Source organism: Macaca thibetana, chromosome 14, assembly GCF_024542745.1.
Source record: "Macaca thibetana thibetana isolate TM-01 chromosome 14, ASM2454274v1, whole genome shotgun sequence".
In the NCBI taxonomy this organism is placed as follows: domain Eukaryota; kingdom Metazoa; phylum Chordata; class Mammalia; order Primates; family Cercopithecidae; genus Macaca; species Macaca thibetana.
This window is the reverse complement of record NC_065591.1, coordinates 63,173,037-63,192,591: the sequence shown is the minus strand read 5'-3', so window position 1 is coordinate 63,192,591 and position 19,555 is coordinate 63,173,037. Positions and strand designations below refer to the sequence as shown.

Here is a 19,555-nt window from a genome sequence, read left to right as displayed (position 1 = left end):
CAGCCTGGGCAACATGGCAAAACCCTGTTGCTACTAAAAAACAAAACAAAACAAAACAAAAAAACTCAAAAAATTAGCCAGGCATGGTGGTGGCTACTTGGGAGGCTAAGGTGGGAGAATTACCTGAGCCCAGGAAGTAGAGGCTATAGTGAGCTGAGATCATGCTATGGCACTCCAGCCTGGGCAACCGAAGTGAGACCCTGTGTCCAAAACAAAAACAAAAATAAAACGGCTGGGTACGGTGGCTCACGCCTGTAATCCCAGCACTTAGGGAGGCTGAGGAGGGCAGATCACGAGGTCAGGAGATCGAGACCATCCTGGCTAACATGGTGAAACCTCATCTCTACTAAAAATACAAAAAATTAGCCGGGCGTGGTGGCGGGCGCCTGTAGTCCCAGCTACTCTGGAGGCTGAGGCAGGAGAATGGCGTAAACCCTGGAGGCGGAGGTTGCAGTGAGCTGAGATCACGCCACTGCACTGCAGCCTGGGTGACAGTGCGAGACTCCGTCTCAAAACAAAACAAAACAAAACAAAAAACAGATTCTGGCCAGGTGAGGTGGCTCATGCCTGTAGTCCCAGCACTTTGGGAGGCCAAGGCAGATGGATAGCTTAAACCCGGGAGTTTGAGACCATCATGGGACACATGACGAAACCCTGTCTCTACAAAAATTAGCCTGCTACTCAGGAGGCTGAAGTGAGAGGATCACCTGAGCCCAGGAGGTCAAGGCTGCAGTGAGTCATGATCATGCTACTGCACTCCAGCCTGGGTGACAGAGTGAGACCCTGACTCAAAAAGGGGGAAAACAAAGTGAAAAAATTTAAAAATGCAGATCCTCAGGTTCCAAGCCTTCTGCAATTTCAAACAATTCCCCCAGTGAGGTGTATGGGTAATTAAAGTTTGTGAAGCACTGCTTTAGGCCCTGAAGTCTAAGAAAGCCTCTTCCCATCTTTGGCTTTCCTGTCCCTGTCTAAACCATTGTTCAGTCATCCTCCATCCTTTCACCTCTCAAACAAGGAAGACGCCAGTCGCTGCAGCTGTGTATTATCTCCTCCTTTTTCCTCAGCTTTAAGGACTGAGGCTTCAATAGGAGTTCCAGGCATTGAGAAAGATGGATGGTGGAGATGCACGAGAACATGGTCATTTCCTTAGACTACCCCAGGTTAGGAGCACCCATTTTCTTTTTTCTTTCTTTCTTCTTCTTTTTTTTTTTTTTTTTTTTTTTTGAGACGGAGTCTCGCTCTGTCGCCCAGGCTGGAATGCAGTGGCCGGATCTCAGCTCACTGCACGCTCCGCCTCCCGGGTTTACGCCATTCTCCTGCCTCAGCCTCCCGAGTAGCTGGGATTACAGGCGCCCGCCACCTCGCCCGGCTAGTTTTTTGTATTTTTTAGTAGAGACGGGGTTTCACCGGGTTAGCCAGGATGGTCTCGATCTCCTGACCTCGTGATCCGCCTGTCTCGGCCTCCCAAAGTGCTGGGATTACAGGCTTGAGCCACCGCGCCCGGCCCTCTTTCTTCTTTCTTTCTCTCTCTTTCTTTCTTTCTTTCCTTTCTTTCTTTCTTTCCTTTCTTTCTTGTCTTTCCTTTCCTCCTTTCCTTTCCTTTCTTTCCTTTCCTTTCTTTCCTTTCTTTTCTTTCATTCCTTTCTTTTCTTTCTTTTCTTTCCTTTTCCTTTTTTTCCTTCCTTTCTTTCCTTTCTTTTCTTTCTTTCTCTCTTTCTTTCTCTCTTCCTTTCTCTCTTTCCTTTCTCTCTTTCCTTTCTCTCTTTCCTTTCTTTCCTTTCGAGACAGACTCTCGCTTTCTCACCCAGGCTGGAGTACAGTGGCGTGATCTCGGTTCACTGCAAGCTCCGGCTCCCGGGTTCATGCCATTCTCCTGCCTCTGTCTCCGAGTAGCTGGGACTACAGGCGCCCACCACCACGCCCGGCTAATTTTTTGTATTTTTAGTAGAGACGGGGTTTCACCGTGTTAGCCAAGATGGTCTCGATCTCCTGACCTTGTGATCCGCCCGCCTCGGCCTCCCAAAGTGTTGGGATTACAGCGTGAGCCACCGCACCCGGCCTTTTTTTTTTTTTTTTTTTTTTTTTTTTTTTAGTAGGGATAGGGTGTCGCCGTGTTGGCCAGGCTGGTCTTTAACTCCTGACCTCAGGTGATCCACCCATCTTGGCCTCCCAAAGTGCTGGGATTACAGGTGTGAGCCATCATGCCCAGCCTACCCACTTTCTTAATCATGATCAGAGCAGGGCTGCCATTCTACCACCTTGGCACACCTGCCTAGAGGAATCAATGGCGCTGGGAGCAGACTGAGCAACATCTTAGCTGACCAGTGAATCCAGCACTTTTCTAAGGAAGCTCAGATAGTCTGCGACTCATCCCTGTCCTCTAGAATGAATCTGAGGTCTTGGAACTCACCCAGGGTCTTAGTGGAGGCACAGCTCTGAGCTATGGGTGTAGGGCATCTGAACCCATCTTCACACTGACCAAACACAGGCAGGTTCCAGTCTGCAGGGGAGATGGAGAAGGTCCCACCATGCTCCTGCACAAATCCCAGGATAGCTGGGGAATGAGAATCCAGCACTTTGGGCCTAGGACCTGGAAGGAGAGGTCCCTTGGGAGAGGTGTGGGGACATCTGAAGGAGGACTTCCTGGAAGGGGAGGGACTGGAGCAGAGGCCAGAGTGATTTTGTTAGATGGAGAGAAGGTTCTCCACATGGGTGGGGCTGGCAGAGGCAGATGCCCAGACAGGTCACAACTCTCTAGGTGCCCAATTACCTGCCCTCGGTGAGCTCGGCCATCGGCGGGGAGGTGCCCCAGCGCTACGTGTGGCGTTTCTGCATCGGCCTGCACTCGGCGCCTCGCTTCTTGGTGGCCTTCGCCTACTGGAACCACTACCTCAGCTGCGCCTCCCCGTGTTCCTGCTATCGCCCGCTCTGCCGCCTCAACTTCGGCCTCAATGTCGTGGAGAACCTTGCATTGCTAGTGCTCACTTATGTCTCCTCCTCCGAGGACTTCAGTGGGTGCCCGGATGAGGGAGGAGTGGGGAAGGGTTCCCTGAGGGGAGGGGCCTGCCCCTACCACATTCGGACCCCTCCTACTTAGTGGTGTGGGCACTCCCTGCAATGTGGCTCCCAATCCTCTTTCCCTCTAGCCATCCACGAAAATGCTTTCATTGTGTTCATCGCCTCATCCCTCGGGCATATGCTCCTCACCTGTATTCTCTGGCGGTTGACCAAGAAGCACACAGTAAGTCAGGAGGTACGGTCTATCCCTAGCGGGGGCTCCAAGCAACCCAGAAGAAAATCAAGGACATCTGTCCTCAGGATTTGGGTAATGGTGAGGTGGGAACTAAGTTCTAATGGGAACCCTGGCAGAGGGGTGCTGGGGTTGGGGCTGGGGCTTGGTGACAAACTGAGGGTGGTTGGTCAGAATCTAGGACTATAGCACTGTGTTTGGGTAGTGTGGGAGACTGGAGAATAGAAGAGATGGAGGCTGCAAATGGGGATAGAATGAGGAGTCGCATCTAGGCGGCAGTGAGTTAGGAACAGTGTCAGGGGACTGTGGTCTGTCATAATTTCAGCGCCCCACATGTGTATATGGGTTTCTTTCCCCGCACAGTATTTGGAGGTAGTGTTGGTGGGTGACTCCATGTAACTTTCATACTCCATCCCCCTGAAGTGGAAGGGGCAGGAATACCACTGCTCCTTGGCCCATCACTCCCCCAGAGGCAGGGACGTCAACATGTTCCTCATTCTTGCTGCCCCTGCCTGTGCTCCCTTCCATGACCACTAGTGGGAGCCAAGGGAGATAAGACCCAGCCTTAGGAGCTAGGGCTGAGAGGGGAGCCCTAGCTCTCATCCCAGCAAGCTGCAGAGTGATCAGACAGCCCATTCCCTAGGATCGGAAGTCCTACAGCTGGAAACAGCGGCTCTTCGTCATCAACTTCATCTCCTTCTTCTCGGCGCTGGCTGTCTACTTTCGGCACAACATGTATTGTGAGGCTGGAGGTGAGGTCAGGATAGGATCCACAGGCAGTCATGAGTGGCTTCGGGGCAGCAGTGATGTTTTTGATAATGGGCAATGGTCTTGGGGACTGACTGCCATTGTGTTCTCTGTGGCAGACTAATGGTGGTGTGATTTATCAAGAGGCCCCTGAGGGGGTAGCAGGAAGTTCATCATGCCCTGTTCCTTGTGTCCTCACAACAGTGTACACCATCTTTGCCATCCTGGAGTACACTGTTGTCCTAACCAACATGGCGTTCCACATGACGGCCTGGTGGGACTTCGGGAACAAGGAGCTGCTCATAACCTCTCAGCCTGAGGAAAAGCGATTCTGAACTCTTCAGTCCTGCTTGGGAGGAGGAAGCCCACTGCCCAGAAACAAGAAACAAGATACCATTCTGGCCTTCCCCACCCTACATCCTCTCTTGGCCTTACTGAAGATGGGGGAAGGGTAAGAAGGAAGGGCATAGGCCAAGGCTCACCCCAGTGCTGCTGGCTTCTCCTCTCCACCCCTCATATGGGCATGGGGTCCTCAAGCAACATCACCTTTACCTGAGAGGAACCCAAGAAGCTGAGCTGGCAGAGAGCTCCACCATTTGGTGCTAAAAAAACGTCCTGAGGTTCATGACCACCACCCACTTTCTGGCCTTTACATAGTCATCTTTCACTGAGGTCAGGAGCCCCTGAGCAGTTGCTGCTCCCTGACAACCACAGCCATTTCTCTCCACGGGGTCATTCACAGGACTAATGTATTTCATGATCTACTGTGCACATCCAGGCCTGTGGCCACAGTCCCCTGCTAAAGCTGCTCAGGTGTTCTAGTCCTGACTTCACCTTTTTGATGTGGTGTGCGCCCTATGGTATGTACCCTTCCCTATCTGAGCCTCAGTGTGTCCATGTGTCTGATGGGGGATGGGTGGGCTGTATGATTTCCAAGGGCTCTACTCAGAACCAGTCAGTGGTTCTGATGTCATTGGGTGGAGGTGGTGTTTTGTACCTAAAGGATGACCTGCTCCAGAAACAGCACCAGCACACCATGTGTTTTCTTCTCTCTTCTGAAAGTTCTGGCTTATAGACCCCTCCCCTCCTTTGCAAAGGTATGGGATAGAGGGGTCAGATGCAGATTTCTACTGTAAAATGGGCTCTCTGGTATCTCCTGTCTTCCTTACTGCTCCAAACCCTAAATTTTGGTTGTATGTTTTGTTTTAAAGGAAAATAAATTTTTGGGGGGGGCCAACAGTCGCTTACGCTTGCCAGTCTTGGGGCTCATCTTGTTTGATAGGAACTGGGAGAGAAACAGGCTCAAGAGTTGGGAGGGAGTAAGTCCATGGCAGGGTATGACTCCTAGCAGCATCCCCCCAATCCCCCTTAGGTCTGGAGTCTCCTAAGGCTGGTCTAAGCCTCTGTTTTGGTGAGCAGGAGTGACTGAGCTATCTGTAATGATTCTAGGACTGCAAGCTAGGATACCTGGAAGTCTTCAGTTGAGGCAGAGACCTGGGTTCAAACTCCAACTCCTGTTAAAGCACTGTCCTCTTGGTGATGTGAGGTACAGCTCTCAGATGCATGACTGTGAGAGCATCTGCCTTTAGGCTAATGGCTCTCAACCTCTCCCTTTCTGAGTCCTAAGATCAGGAAATCTTTCCTCAAGTTTTGTGTCTGAGTCCACTATAGCATCTGTGACTGGGCCCCAGAGCAAGACTGCCCCCTCCAAGGGAGCCTAGAGCTTTGTTAGGGAAATTGGGGGGTGAGGGGACCACAATGAAGCCTATTGTCTACTAGAAAAAACAAAAGGCTCCCAGTCTCTGGGGAGCCCTAGCCCATGCCCACCCGCTAATGCCCAGCACACAGGGAGGAGCCGGGGCCACTGGAGACAGGAGGTTTTATTGATGCTGATGGGGGTAGGAAAGGCCCCCAGAAGCATGGGGGCTGAGTCAGTCAGCAAATGCGTAAGGCCTGGGCACAGAGGAGCAGGTTAGGGCACATTCACCTTCTCAGGATTCTGTGGCTCCCTCACTGGAGAAGGGAGAGAGCATCTTGGGGGTGCAATTCCAAGAACAGCGAGGGCAGAGGTTAGAGATGGCTGAGAGCCCCTAACCTGAGGAGGCACCACAATAGGCAGCAACAACTGTGTGGAAAGCTAGATGAACTGGTCAGTAGCGGAAAATGGGAGGGGGCACTGGTTGGCCTCTTGGGGAGGGGTCCAACCTTGGCTTGGATGAGCTCATGAGAATACCCGGTGTTCCCAAGCAGAGCGGGGCAGAGCCCAAAGCCCCTTTCTCTGCAGGCCTCCTTAAGGAGAAAAAGGCACTCAGAGAAAAAGGCATTCAGGGAGCCCCCTGGAAAGGGGTGCCAGAATTAGTCCTTAAGGCACAGCTGGGGCGGACAAGGCACCAAGGCACAACTGGTGGGGGAGGGCAGGGGCAGCCTCCAAGCCGAGTGCCAGGGTCACAAGAGGACGCAGGACCGTCCCCGCTTGATCGGAGTGGGGTTGAGCACAGCCCGGACAGCCTCGGCGAACACTTCCTTGACACCATCCTGTTGCAGGGCTGAGCATTCGAGGTAGCGCACAGCGTGGATCTGCTTGGCCAGTGCCTGGCCCTGCTGCGGTGTGATGGGTGCCTGGCCCTGCTCCTTGAGGCGCCGTAGAGTGTCAGGCTGGGCTCTCAGGTCCTTCTTGGTGCCCACCAGCAGGATGGGCACATCAGGGCAGTGGTGGCACACCTCTGGATGCCACTTGTGTCGCACGTTCTCATAGGAAGGCGGACTGGCAATGGAGAAACAGATGACAAAGACGTTGGTCTGAGGGTAGGAGAGTGTGCGGAGGCGGTCATACTCCTCCTGGCCCGCAGTGTCCCACAGGTTCAGGTTCACTGTGCGCCCGTCAACTGCGCTCTGCGCGCTGTAATTGTCGAACACGGTGGGGATGTACTCTTTGGGGAAAGCGTTAGTTGTGTAGCAGATGAGCAGGCACGTCTTGCCCACAGCCCCATCACCCACCACCACGCACTTGATGCTCTGCATCGTGGGTGCAGTTGCTGTAGTGGAGGCAGTGCCTCCTCTCTCTTCTGGACCTCTCTGGCTGCAGTGACCTGTGGATGGATGAAAGGGGACATTCTTGGTTAGGGAGGCCTCTGCCTACTGGGAAGAAAAGATAAGGGCACACAAAGGGAAACCGGCTCCTGTTCCCTTAACCTGACACTATCCCAAAGTCCCATCAAGACAGTCATCAGAAAGATACACAATGAAAGGCCCTGAGACTGAGCAAAGATGCAGTATAATGTGGTAGAAAGCACATAAGCTCTGGCGCCAGATAAACTAAGGTCAAATCTTGGTTTTGCATTTCCTAGCTGTGTAACCCTGAACAAATTGCTTAACCTCTCTATGCCTAAGTTTTCTTACCAGTAAAATGAGGATAAAATAATATCTACCTCATTGAGTCATTATAAGGATTATATAATACACGTAAAGCATTTAAAACAGTGCCTCATCCATAAGTATTAGCTTTTCTTTTTTTTTTTTTAGCCGGAGTCTCGCTCTGTCACCCAGGCTGGAGTGCAGTGGTGCGATGTCTGCTCACTGCAACCTCCGCCACCTGGGTTCACGCCATTCTGCCTCAGCCTCTCGAGTAGCTGGGACTACAGGCGCCCACCACCACACCCAGCTAATTTTTTGTATTTTTAGTAGAGACGGGGTTTTACCGAGTTAGCCAGGATGGTCTTGATCTCCTGACCTTGTGATCCGCCTGCCTTGGTCTCCCAAAGTGCTGGGATTACAGGTGTGAGCCACCACGCCTGGCCAGTATTAGCTATTTTCCAGGCTATACAGACACAAAAGGAGAGTGCACAAATTTAGGGATCCACTAGATCCTCTACTAAATATGGACACTTTCCACCAGGAGACTGGAAAGGGTTCTGGCACAGGACAGCTGTTCCAGGTCACTCTGTGATGCAGCCATAGGTAGAACCTCTCTCAACTCAGGGCCCACCCTGCCCTCTCCAAACCTAGTATCTTGGCTACTGAGTACAAACCAAAAGGCACAGTAAGAAACCTGCTGAGTAAGGGGCTCAATTCTTCAGAGAGCTGCCCTATCCCAATCCCGGGTATTCTGGCAAGGGGGAAATCTGTTTTTTTTTTTTTTTTTTTTTTTTTTTTGAGATGGAGTTTCTCTGTCGCCCAGGCTGGAGTGCAGTGGCGCGATCTCAGCTCACTGCAACCTTCACCTCCCAGGTTCAAGTGTCTCCTGCCTCAGCCTCCCGAGTGGCCGGGACTACAGGCACACGCCACTGCATCCAGCTAATTTTTATATTTTTAGTAGAGATGGAGTTTTGCCATGTTAGCCATGCTGGTCTCAAGCTCCTGACTTCAGGTGATCCACCTGCCTCGGGCTCCCAAAATGGTGGGATTACAGGCGTGAGCCACCACACCTGGCCACCCCATCATTCTTTTTTTTTTTTTTTTGAGATGGAGTCTCGCTCTGCCGCCCAGGCTGGAGTGCAGTGGCCGGATCTCGGCTCACTGCAGGCTCCGCCTCCCGGGTTCACGCAATTCTCCTGCCTCAGCCTCCCCAGTAGCTGGGACTACAGGCGCCCGCCACCTCGCCCGGCTAGTTTTTTTTGTATTTTTTAGTAGAGACGGGGTTTCACCGTGTCAGCCAGGATGGTCTCGATCTCCTGACCTCGTGATCCGCCCGCCTCGGCCTCCCAAAGTGCTGGGATTACAGGCTTGAGCCACCGCGCCCGGCCCACCCCATCATTCTTATAAGTACTGAAAACCCTATCTGGCCATGCACACTCTGGTTGCCAATTCAGTACAGCAAATTCAATGCAAGGGATTACTGGAGATTCAGTTGAACCTGGGATTTGGACTGGGGTCTGGGTATGTTATGATGAATGAGGTAGAGGCTGAGGCTCCCAGACGTTAGTATCTTCTCTCAAGGTCCCTGGTGGGGTGGAGCAAATCTTTTATTTTTGGAGATGGAGTCTCGCTCTGTTGCCCAGGCTGGAGTGCAGTGGCACAATCTTGGCTCACTGCAACCTCTGCCTCCTGGGTTCAAGTGATTCTCCTGCCTCACCTTCCTGAGTAGCTGGGATTATAGGCACCTGCCACCACGCCTGGCTAATTTTTGTATTTTTAGCAGAGATGGGGTTTCACCATATTGGTCAGGTTGGTCTTGAACTCCTGACCTTGTGATCCGCCCGCCTTGGCCTCTCAAAGTGCTGGGATTACAGGCATGAGCCACCATGCCCAGCCTGGAGCAAATCTTTCAAGCCCAACTAGGAAGGATGAAGTCAAGAGTAAGACAAAAACTTGACTTTCCCCTCAATCTTCTGTCCATTTCCTGAGACCCTGGCATGTGCCTCTGAAAGATTTTAGAGCCTTCCAGACTCTTGGGTAGAAAATACCATCATTAAGAACATAGATGCTAGATTAAGACTGGCAGGGATTCTAATCACAGTTCCACCAACTAGTTATATGTGATCTTGGCAATATATTTGTTCCCCAAGCCTCAATTTTCTCATCTGTAAAATGGGGATAATCTTGCCTATTGCACTACAATTGCTCAGAATATGAAATGAGGCCAGGCACAGTGTAATCCTAGCACTTTGGGAGAACAAGGCAGGTAGATCAATTGAGCCCAGGAGTTTGAGACTAGCCTGGGCAACATGGCAAAACCGTGACTCTACAAAAAATGAAAAAATTATCAGGGTGTGGTGGTACACGCCTGTTGTCCCAGCTACTTGGGAGGCTGAGGTGGGAGCATCACTTGATTGCAGGGTGGTCAAGCCTGCAGTGGGCTATGTTCATACCACTGCACTCCAGCCTGTGCGACAGAGCAAGACCCTGTCTCAAAAAAAAAAAAAAAGTAAGAGTTAATAATGTATAGAAGGTGTCCAGCATGAGGTATGGCACATACCAAGTGCCCAATAAATGGGCTGCTGTATTTATTAGTGGGGTAAGTATGAGGAGTCCCAGCTCCAGCCAACATCTGGTCACCTCTGCAGGTCATAGGGCCTTGGGGTGAGGAACTGCTTTTCTGAGTTCTGAAGCAAAGCTTCCAGAAACCCTGCGATTATTTACACTGCTATGGCAAGGGTCCTTCTCTCATCAGCTACTTTTTGGCCATGGGGGACTCTTGGTGGTCAATATGTGACTTCCTTTCCCTGACTGTCTCCCACAACCAGGGCCTGCTCCCTGAGAGGGGGCAGCCCTGTTTTAAACACAACCAAATCCCTGAGTATTCCTTATCCCTGGCTCCACCCAAGCACCAACACCACTAGCCCATTTTCTCCATTTCACTTGCTATACTGCAAGGCTGCACCCTGGTCTGGGAACCCCTTACCCCTGCAGCCTGAGCTCTCACCACTGGTTCAGAAGCTTCAAAAATCAATGACAAGTGGAGAAGAAAATCCCCACTGGGAAGTGGAAAAGAAACTTTCGTGGTATGGGGGATGCAAAGGACCCAGGGCTTGGTCCCAGCTCCCTCCCAGGGTACAGTTTCCCTTGGAATCAGCTGGGAAAGAAATGATTTCACTTTATGAAGTTGTGTCTCTGGTTCACATGAAAAAATATTTCCATCCTATTTACATGAATGAGTGTGTGTGTGTGCGTGTGCACATGTATGTGCATGTAACCTCAGGACATTCAGCTAGAGACCCTTAGAGTGTGGGTCAGGGAAGGGCATAAGGACCCTCTAGGTCAGTGGAGAGTCGAATAGAGACTTCAGACTGGAAGTTGAGAGACCTAAGTTCTAACCCCAGTTGTGCTGACTCACTACAACCAAGCTTGAGGCATTTACGCTTGCTGGGCCTCAGTTTTCCTATCCAGGAATTGGAGATTACAATGGTTGTTACAAGAGCACTAGGTAGATGAACTAAGACTTAAAGCTCCTTGGAGGCAGGTGGCATTACTTGTGCCCAATGGATTATGTGGGAAGCCCTGACATTCAAAGCAGAACTCCTGGGCCTGCAATCTTCAGTTCCACACAGAGGAGGGGAGTGGGTGTTGACAGTCTGACTGAAAAGCCCAGCGCTGGGCTGGCCCAGGCAGGAAGACAAGGAGGGAACTCTGGCTGGCTCTCACAAGGCCCAAGAAACTGGAAGTACAGCTCTCTAAGGAGGTGGTTATCAACTAGCAATCAGTAAATTAGCTCTCAAAGGAGAGGGGAAAGGACAGGGTAGCTTCTGGGCTGGGAAGGGAACAGGGACTGACACTGGAAAAGGATGATGAGTATGGTACTGTCCAGAAACAAGCAGAGCAAAGGCAGTGTGGAATAGGGCCAAGAGTACTGGATACCTGACTCTGATGTCTTGAGTTTATCTGCTGACCTTGACCCTTGATTTAAAAAAAAAAAAAAGCCCCCATATGGTATAAGCCTTTATAGATTGCATGTTATTATGTCATTTGACCTTTATAACAACCTGTCAGTACTATTCCTATTTTACAGATGAGGAAACAAATTCAGAGCAGTAAAAGTAACTCTACATCACACAGCTAGTTAGTATGGCAGCCAGAACACAAACCCAGTTTTGTGACCCAAAGCCCTGTGTTTTCCACGGTGCATCTTACAGTCTTCAAGTTACCCCTTACCAGCTAACTGTGTGACCTTGATCAGGTAAGTTACTGCCCTTCTTGGAGCCTCCGTTTCTTCATCTATACAGTAGAAGTAGTAATAGTAGCCCTCCCAGCCTCACGGGCAGCATCAAGGAACCTGACCATGGGAATGAATACGCTTTGTAAACTGAAGTGTTGTGCACACAGGAGGTGACAGGAGCAAAGCATTTCATCCCAGAAGGCAGGAAGCACTGAGTATGCCTGTGTCTGTGGTGGGGGATCAGCCCAGTCCTCCTTACTCAGGTCTAGTTCAGACCTTTATCCTCTCTCCCAAAACAACTCTTCTTTCTGAAATCCTTTGGCCTGAACTGGGTTGAATTAAGTTCCCATAGCCCATTTCAGGAGGGCATATGCTAAAAGGTAGAGTCTAAACTGCGCCAAATAGGAAGAAGGGATGTCAGCGCTGCAGGTGGCCAAACCAGGAGTGTGACCTACCTGGAGCGGGGTTCAACGATGACTTATTCACTAAGTGGCTTTTTCAAAAAAAATCATTAAGCCTAGCTCAGTGGTGCACCTGCAGTCCCAGCTACTAGGGAGGCTAAGCCCAGGAGTGAAGGGTTGTAGTGTGCTACACTAGTCAAGGTTATTGTCCTTGTGAGTAGCCACTGCACTCCAGCCTGAGCAACGCAGCAAGACCCCATGTCTCAAAAAAAAAAAGTTATTTAGTAAATCAGTGGTTGCCGATCTGTTTTGATTTGTTTTTTCTTTTGGAGACAAAAGCCTGTTGCCCAGGCTGGAATACAGTGGTGCCATCACAGCTCACTTTAGTCTCAACCTCCCAGGCTCAAGGCATCCTACCTCAGCCTCCTGAGTAGCTGGGACTACAGGCAGGCACCACCACACCTGGCTAATTTTTGTATTTTTTATTTATTTTTTGTTTGTTTGTAGAGACAGGGTCTTGCTATGTTGCCCAGGCTGGTCTTGAACTCCTGATCTCAAGTGATCCTCCTGACTAGGCCTCCCAAAGTGCTGGGATTACAGGTGTGGGTCACCATGCCTGGCCAGATCTGTATATTATTAGACAAATTACAATGACTTATTCTGGCTTTTTAGTCCCAATTCAGATCATGCCTGGTCCCTCATATTGTCATTTAGAGTTCTTCACAATTTGGTAAGGGGTATTAGAGTTATATAGACTTGGGTTTGAATCCTAGTTCTGCCTCTTACCAGTTCTGTGACCCTGAGCTTATGATGATTTGCCTCTCTAAGCTTCAATTTCCTTATCTTTCAAATGCAGCAGCAACGTATGGTACCTACCACATAGCAGTGTTACAAGGACTAAGTGCATTAATGTATAATATGTACACAATCTAGGTACTTTGCAAGTGTGAGTTCCCAGTTCCCTGTTCCAGAGGGATTTTCAATGTCCTCTGCAAACAAGTCAGGATCATTCTTGCCTCTGAACTTTTACTCTTGTTTTTCCCTCCGCTACTATTCCCTCTCCCTTCTCTAATCTTCCTTATTCCTTAAAGCCTAACTTAAGTTTCATAGTTCCATAAGGTTACTGAATTCTTCTTTGGCTATCCGTTGCATGGCCACCTGTCACCCAGGCTGGAGTGCAGTGTCGCGATCTCAGCTCACTGCAACCTCCACCTCCCAGGTTCAAGCGATTCTCCTGCCTCAGCCTCCTGAGTAACTGGGATTACATGCACGTGCCATCATGCCCAGCTAATTTTTGTATTTTTAGTAGAGACAGGGTTTCATCGTGTTGGCCAGGCTGGTCTCGAACACCTGGCCTCAAGTGATCCACCTGCCTTGGCCTCTAAAAGTGCTGGGATTACAGGAGTGAGCCACCACACCCATGGCACCCCTTTTAATCCTGCTTTGGCTCTGTGTGATTCTCCTTTTCCAACAGTCATACGTAAGTTTCCCAGCTGTGGATGCCCTTCAGTCTGAAGTCTTGGCTTCTCTGGACTAAATGACAAAAAAAAAAAAAACCTCTAAGTATAGGGCTAGGCACACAGGACTGTACAACCATTGCCTTTTGATCTGCTTGTGCCAGCACTCATTACTGAGATATGGAGACACCTCTCTGAAGCCCAGTATCGGACACTCCCTGCCCACCCCACAACAGACAAGACTGCAATGCTGAATCTTATCGGACAGCAATGACAGGCAAAAGCTATGCCTGAAATAGGCAAAAACCTCTCTTCCCAGTACCAGCTTGACCTGGCTCTGGCAGGGAGTATAGCCCATGGGGGTCTAACCCTGTCTGAGTGTGGTCCCTGGAGCCCGGCTTGGGGTGTGGCCCAGGCAGGCCCAGAATGGGGGAGGGAAAGGAAGTAGCTTGATTGCCAGATCTCTGTGGCTGTTACAGCAGGGGAAGTGTCCCAACTGGGAGTGGGGGAGGGGAGGAACGGGCTCTTAAGAGATAGGCGAGTATGGAGGTGATGGGAACTTATCTCAGCCTTCTATAACCTGCCTCCCTAACATGGGGCTCCCTTTCTGCAGCCCTCCCTGAACCTCATTATAACTACAATCCATCTCTGGCCATTCCAATCCTGATCCTCTACAAAGGGGCCTCCATATTCTCTTCCCTAAAATACATCAAGTAGTAATATGGAACCATGCACCATTGCCGCCTTTTCGAGGAAAGCGTAAATTATCCAAGTCAGAAGTGACTTATCCTATCCAAAGTCTGGCTGTCTCTCACAGGCATGGAGAGGCTGATGTGAATCTTATCTCTTGTTATTAGACTGGGAGTGTCTAGAGGGCAAGGTCCTGGTTGACTGGACCTTGCTGAGCACCCTAAGCTGAGCACAGCATGTAGTAGCTGTCAGTAAATAACTGAATGAACTCGATGCAATCATGTCTTTGCATGTGGGAGTTCCTCTTCCTGGAATGCAACTCACCCCCCTTCAGATCCTTCCTGTCCTTCAGGCCCAGTACTGTTCCCCAGCTTCTCCAGGACATCACAGCAACCCCCTCTCCTGCCTTACCTTTCCCAGCACTGACTGTACTCTTCATCGTGCTGAACTAACTGGATGCTTCAGGGGGAGGGTAGTCTGACCTTCTGTTTATTTCCAGAAACCCAGGGAAGGGCTGAGCAAAAGCTGTAGAATGACATACCCCTCCTCCCCCATCAATCCACAGACTCTGATGCTGGGAACAAGGAAGAACCTCTATGACCAGAAGACACAAGACAAAAGTAACCAACTTCTTTCTCACTCACCCTGAAGAGCTCCAAGTTGGGATAATAAACACATAAGCTATACCGTCTTGTCTTCAACTGGAAGGGTGAGAGGTGAAGCTGGCAGATCTAGCTCAGAGATGATGAGAAAGATGGGAAGGAAAAGTGGTCCTGACAGGCTACAGACTGGGAATATCTGAGGACCCTTGGTCAAAGACAAGGCAAGGGGCAGGGGCACTGTTGGAAAGACTTCTGAAGCTCTACAAGTTTGTTTGTTTGTTTGTTTTGAAGGGAGGAATAGAGGAGAGGTGATATAAAGAGCCTCAAAGGGGCTGCAGCTGGCTGCAGCTGGGCTGGGAGGAGGAAGCTGGGGGGACATGAGGTCAGTGTGGGGTTGGGACCAGGCCAAGGGCTGAGTCTCTTTCTTCCCTTTCTCCCCATCAGCAGGGAAGAACCCAAGAGAGCCCAGTTCCTAGCCTTAAAAAAAAAAAAAAAAAAAAAAAAAAAAAATTCCCCTGGGTGCTGTGGCTCACGCCTGTAATCCCAGTACTTTGGGAGTCAAGGCAGGCAGATCACTTGAGATCAGGAGTTCGAAACCAGCCTGCCCAACATGGTGGAACCCCATCTCTACTAAAAATACAAAAATTAGCCGGGTGTGGTGGTGGGTGACTGTAATCCCAGCTACTCGGAAGGCTGAGGGAGAATCACTTGAACCCAGCAGGCAGAGGTTGCAGTGAGCAGAGATCATGCCACTGCATTCCAGCCTGGGCAACAGAGCAAGACTCCGTCTCAAAAAAAAAGAAAAAAAAAGAAAAAAAAAAATCCATCCTGGAGGACTCTCCACCTCTTGCCATTCATCCTTCAGCCCCTGGAGAGGATCCTACACTGCAGCAGGGAAGGAAAGAAGAGTTGATGCCACCCACTAGGAAATGAGACAGTGGTAGCTGGGAAGTCTGAGGGGCAGTCCAGGACCCTTTCACTAAGTCCTAGTTCCCAACCTTCTTCCTTCATTGTCCCAGCACCCCAAGTGTTCCATAAAAGGTGAGCCTCAGCTGGGCACGTGGCTCACGTCTGTAATCCCAGCACTTTGGGAGGCTGAGGCTGGCGGATCACTTGAGGTCAGGAATTTGAGACCAGCCTGGCCAGCATGGTGAAACCCCATCTCTACTAAAAATACAAAAAAAATTAGCCGGGCCTAGTGGCACATGCCTGCAGTTCCAGCTACCTGGGAGGCTGATGCAGGAGAACGACTTGAACCTAGGAGGTGGAGGTTGCAGTGAGCCGAGATCGTGCCATTGCACTCCAGCCTGGGTGACAGGGCAAGACTCCATCTCAAAAAAAAAAAAAAAAAAAAAAAAAAGGTGAGCCTCAGGACCAGGACGGCTCTGGCTGGGGAAGCCAAGGAAGCTGCCCCCTCCCCCACACAGCACAGAGGAAGGGTGCACACTGGCTTCCTCCTCCCCGCCTAGCAGCAGCTCAGCAGTCCCTGGGCCCCACCAAAGGCCTGTGAAGTGGCACTTCCTTTGCCTTTGCTAATTTCACATGAGGCTGTACAGAAGTGCCATCCTCCCAATCCTGGCACCCCCACCTGAAAATACCCACAGAGAGACCCAGGGCTACCCAGTCCCTTTAGCCCCGCCCAAGGCTTGAGGGGGTTTCCACAAGGGAAAATAACATCAGGGAGGAAACTCCGGCATCTATTTTCCACCGTCAGTGAGGCAGAGCTGGAGCAGGAGACAGGGTACTCCATCTTACTACCCCCTGGCAAAATCCCCAACATTCTTTGCCTTCTTATCTCTCAAGCTCTAACAATCCTTGTGCTTGGAGAAAGGGCCACAGTTCTATCCCTGGACAGATATATATGTAGAGACTACTCAGACCTGTCAAATTGAGGCTGATAAGACATGAGGGCCCAGAGTGAGGGGCACTGCTATGAGGAGTCTCTTGGGGGAGGAAGAGTCAGAGCCATGATGTTCACTGTCCCCTTTGGAGGTACTGATATGCAACTCCTTAATGCTGAAATGGAGCCAAGAGAAACCAAGTTGACCAGGATTATATACAGTTGGTAGCAAATCTAGGACAAGGATCGGGTCTTCTAACCTCCATCCTTATGCTACTTCTACAAAGGAGAGAAGGTGAGGATTCTAACTCCAGCCTGAGAATGGACCAACCATCTCTTTAACCTCATTCAGGACAACCCCACCATAGTTTATTCCTTCAGAAAATGGACCAAAGGGTGGGTTGACTTACATCTGAGCCCTTTTTGCTTCTAAGTTCCCAGGCCCTCATGCCTAGCCCATCCTGGTGCATTCATGATTTAGAACTGACATTACTCAACAGTCAGCCACTCTGGCCCTGCCCTAGCTGAGAAGCTCCTCCTCTGGCCTCTAGCTCCTGGAGAGATGCCCTCCCCCCATATGAAATGAGGACAAAAGAGGAAGCTGGACCCTGGACAGGAAAACCAGTCTGATCTGGGGAGGTGGCCCAGGCTTTGTCTTTGGTTTCCCTCCTCAGCTCTTCTCACGGACCCCTACTGACCTCACTGCTAATGGGTCTACAATATATAGAAGGAGTCTTCAGTGTGGGCCTGAGCCCCCTTCTTCACGTCACAACCTTGACATGTTTAGCCAAGACTTTAGTGGCAGCCTCCTAGGTTGTAGCCACCACCTCCCTTCACCCCCCAATATTTTCCCATTAAAATCTCTCCCGCCCTGGTCACATTTTTTCCAACAATGCCTTTTTTGCAATTAGCTCAAACTTCCAATGGGACCAGATCTCACCTGGGAGAATCCCTGTCTCACCCATCTTGTCTTTACCATCAGAGCCCTGTGGGTTTGCTCAGTTACGCAGAATACTAAAGTGACTACTGGTTTGCCAGCCTAGAAATTGGGACTCCTGGGGTTTTTATTAAGCTGTGATGCTGGGAAAGTGCCTTGTATGCACATCCTTCTCTAAACTGGGCTTTTATGTAGGTCCCTGGGATTTCTTCCCGCAGCCACACTTCTGTACCTCCAAGAAATGCAAAGAAAGACAGGTGGGTGGAAGGGAAGGACGGGAAGAAGAACAATTCATGGGAGAGGGACGACTGTGACATGGGAAGATGACAGAATGGGGAACAGGGAGAGCCCTTAAATTTAGCTGTAGCACTTAACTCCCCTCTACTTCTCTTTTTTTTCTAGTGGAGAGAAATGAATACAGATGACTGGAGGAGGTAGATAGAAGCAAGATCCTCAGCATGCACCCCAAAAGCTTGAGGAAGGAACTCTAGAGTGGAAACAACAAGAGCTTCCATAGCCAGGATGAACTGAAGTTAAATTTGGGAGGAATTGGCCGGGCGCAGTGGCTCAAGCCTGTAATCCCAGCACTTTGGGAGGCCGAGACGGGTGGATCACGAGGTCAGGAGATCGAGACCATCCTGGCTAACATGGTGAAACCCCGTCTCTACTAAAAAATACAAAAAACTAGCCGGGCGAGGTGGCGGGCGCCTGTAGTCCCAGTTACTCGGGAGGCTGAGGCGGGAGAATGGCGTGAACCCGGGAGGCGGAGCTTGCTGTGAGCTGAGATCCGGCCACTGCACTCCAGCCTGGGCGACAGAGCGAGACTCTGTCTCAAAAAAAAAAAAAAAAAAAAAAAAAATTGGGAGGAATTCCGGAGAAGGAATAGGGTCCTAGGTGAGATGGGGAATATTAAGGATGCCTGAAGGCAGAGGGGTCAGTAGAACTCCAGAGGGCTTCCTGGTCACTAAGGCCCTGATGCAGACCAGGGCATCTGGGTACCCGGCCTAGGCAGGCCCCGGAAGGCAGCAGGAAAGGAGCAGACACCTTTGCCTCAACCGCTTCTTAATTCAAAACTAAAACAGTTAAGTTCGAAGTTAGACCAGCTGCAGTCTTTCCTCCAGAATCCTGCCTTTGCCTCCTCCCTTTATTTCCATCACACCCAAGTTGGTCCCATTCTTTCCACCAGGTGATGCTGGAACTAGTAGGTAATGGAGTCAGGGACCTTCAGGCTGTCTCCCGGCTTCCAGGCCTGGCCCCTTGGTCAAGCACCACAGGTTGGGGTGATTTTGATTTCCCAGGGCCTCTCTTACCAGTCTTATTCCTGTTACCCTACCCTGACTGCTACAGACTGCTTGCTTCCTCCTGCCTAACCACAACCTCACTCACTGCAGGTTCCCTTCATTTTGCTGGTTTCCCCTTGGGCCCTCTCAAGGCTGAAGGCAGTTATTTTGTCTGTAAGAGATAAAGATGTAGACACACAGACACTCTTTCTCTCTCTCGCGCGCGCGCGCGCACACACACACACGCTTTCCAGCTCTTTAATCCATCTCTATCACCGGGAGGCTGCAGTCTGCCTCTCCAAGCTAGGGAGGTTTGAAAAGACTCTGGAACTCACTAAGTCTTCAACAACAGATCCTGATTCCAAAGCTGGAGATAAGTGGGTGGGAGAGAAGGATACAGAGAGGGTGACAGGCTGAAGGTTCAAGAGGAATGAGGGGTGATGGAAAACGCAAGGAGGTGTAAGTGTGTGGGTGCCAGAGCTGGGAAGGGAAGGGATGGGGCAGGTTGCAGAGGACTGAGATGAACATGGGGCCGGGTAGGTGAAGAGAGGTCAAGGACTAGGTATGACTGCATATTTGGAGGAAAAGAGACTGAAAGGGATGAGAAGAGAGTGATGGCGGATTTCTGGGTAGAAACTAAAGGCGTGGAGGGAGACGATTGGAGCATGTGTATAATTCAGGGACTAAGAATGAAGAGGAACACTAGGAGATGGTTCTCAATCGGCCCCAAAAGACACAACAAAAACTTGTCAGGGACTAT

At 50.5% G+C, this 19,555-nt stretch overlaps 2 protein-coding genes across 2 annotated transcripts in view; one reads left to right on the top strand and one right to left on the bottom strand.

Moving 5' to 3' along the window:
* PGAP2 (post-GPI attachment to proteins 2) overlaps positions 1-5,244 on the top strand; it is a 29,631-nt gene extending 24,387 nt beyond the window's left edge. Inside the window, 4 exon segments of the mRNA XM_050756551.1 lie at positions 2,759-3,011; positions 3,147-3,253; positions 3,894-4,002; positions 4,202-5,244. Of these exon segments, the coding sequence (XP_050612508.1) occupies positions 2,759-3,011; positions 3,147-3,253; positions 3,894-4,002; positions 4,202-4,332 (600 nt within the window). The 3' untranslated portion in view covers positions 4,333-5,244.
* Positions 5,245-5,859: 615 nt separating this feature from the next.
* The window catches only part of RHOG (ras homolog family member G), a 1,041,648-nt gene continuing 1,027,952 nt past the window's right edge, over positions 5,860-19,555 (bottom strand). Inside the window, exon 3 of the mRNA XM_050756544.1 lies at positions 5,860-7,086. Coding sequence (XP_050612501.1) covers positions 6,443-7,018 — 576 coding nt within the window. The 5' untranslated portion in view covers positions 7,019-7,086 and the 3' untranslated portion in view covers positions 5,860-6,442. The remainder of the gene's footprint in view (positions 7,087-19,555) is intronic.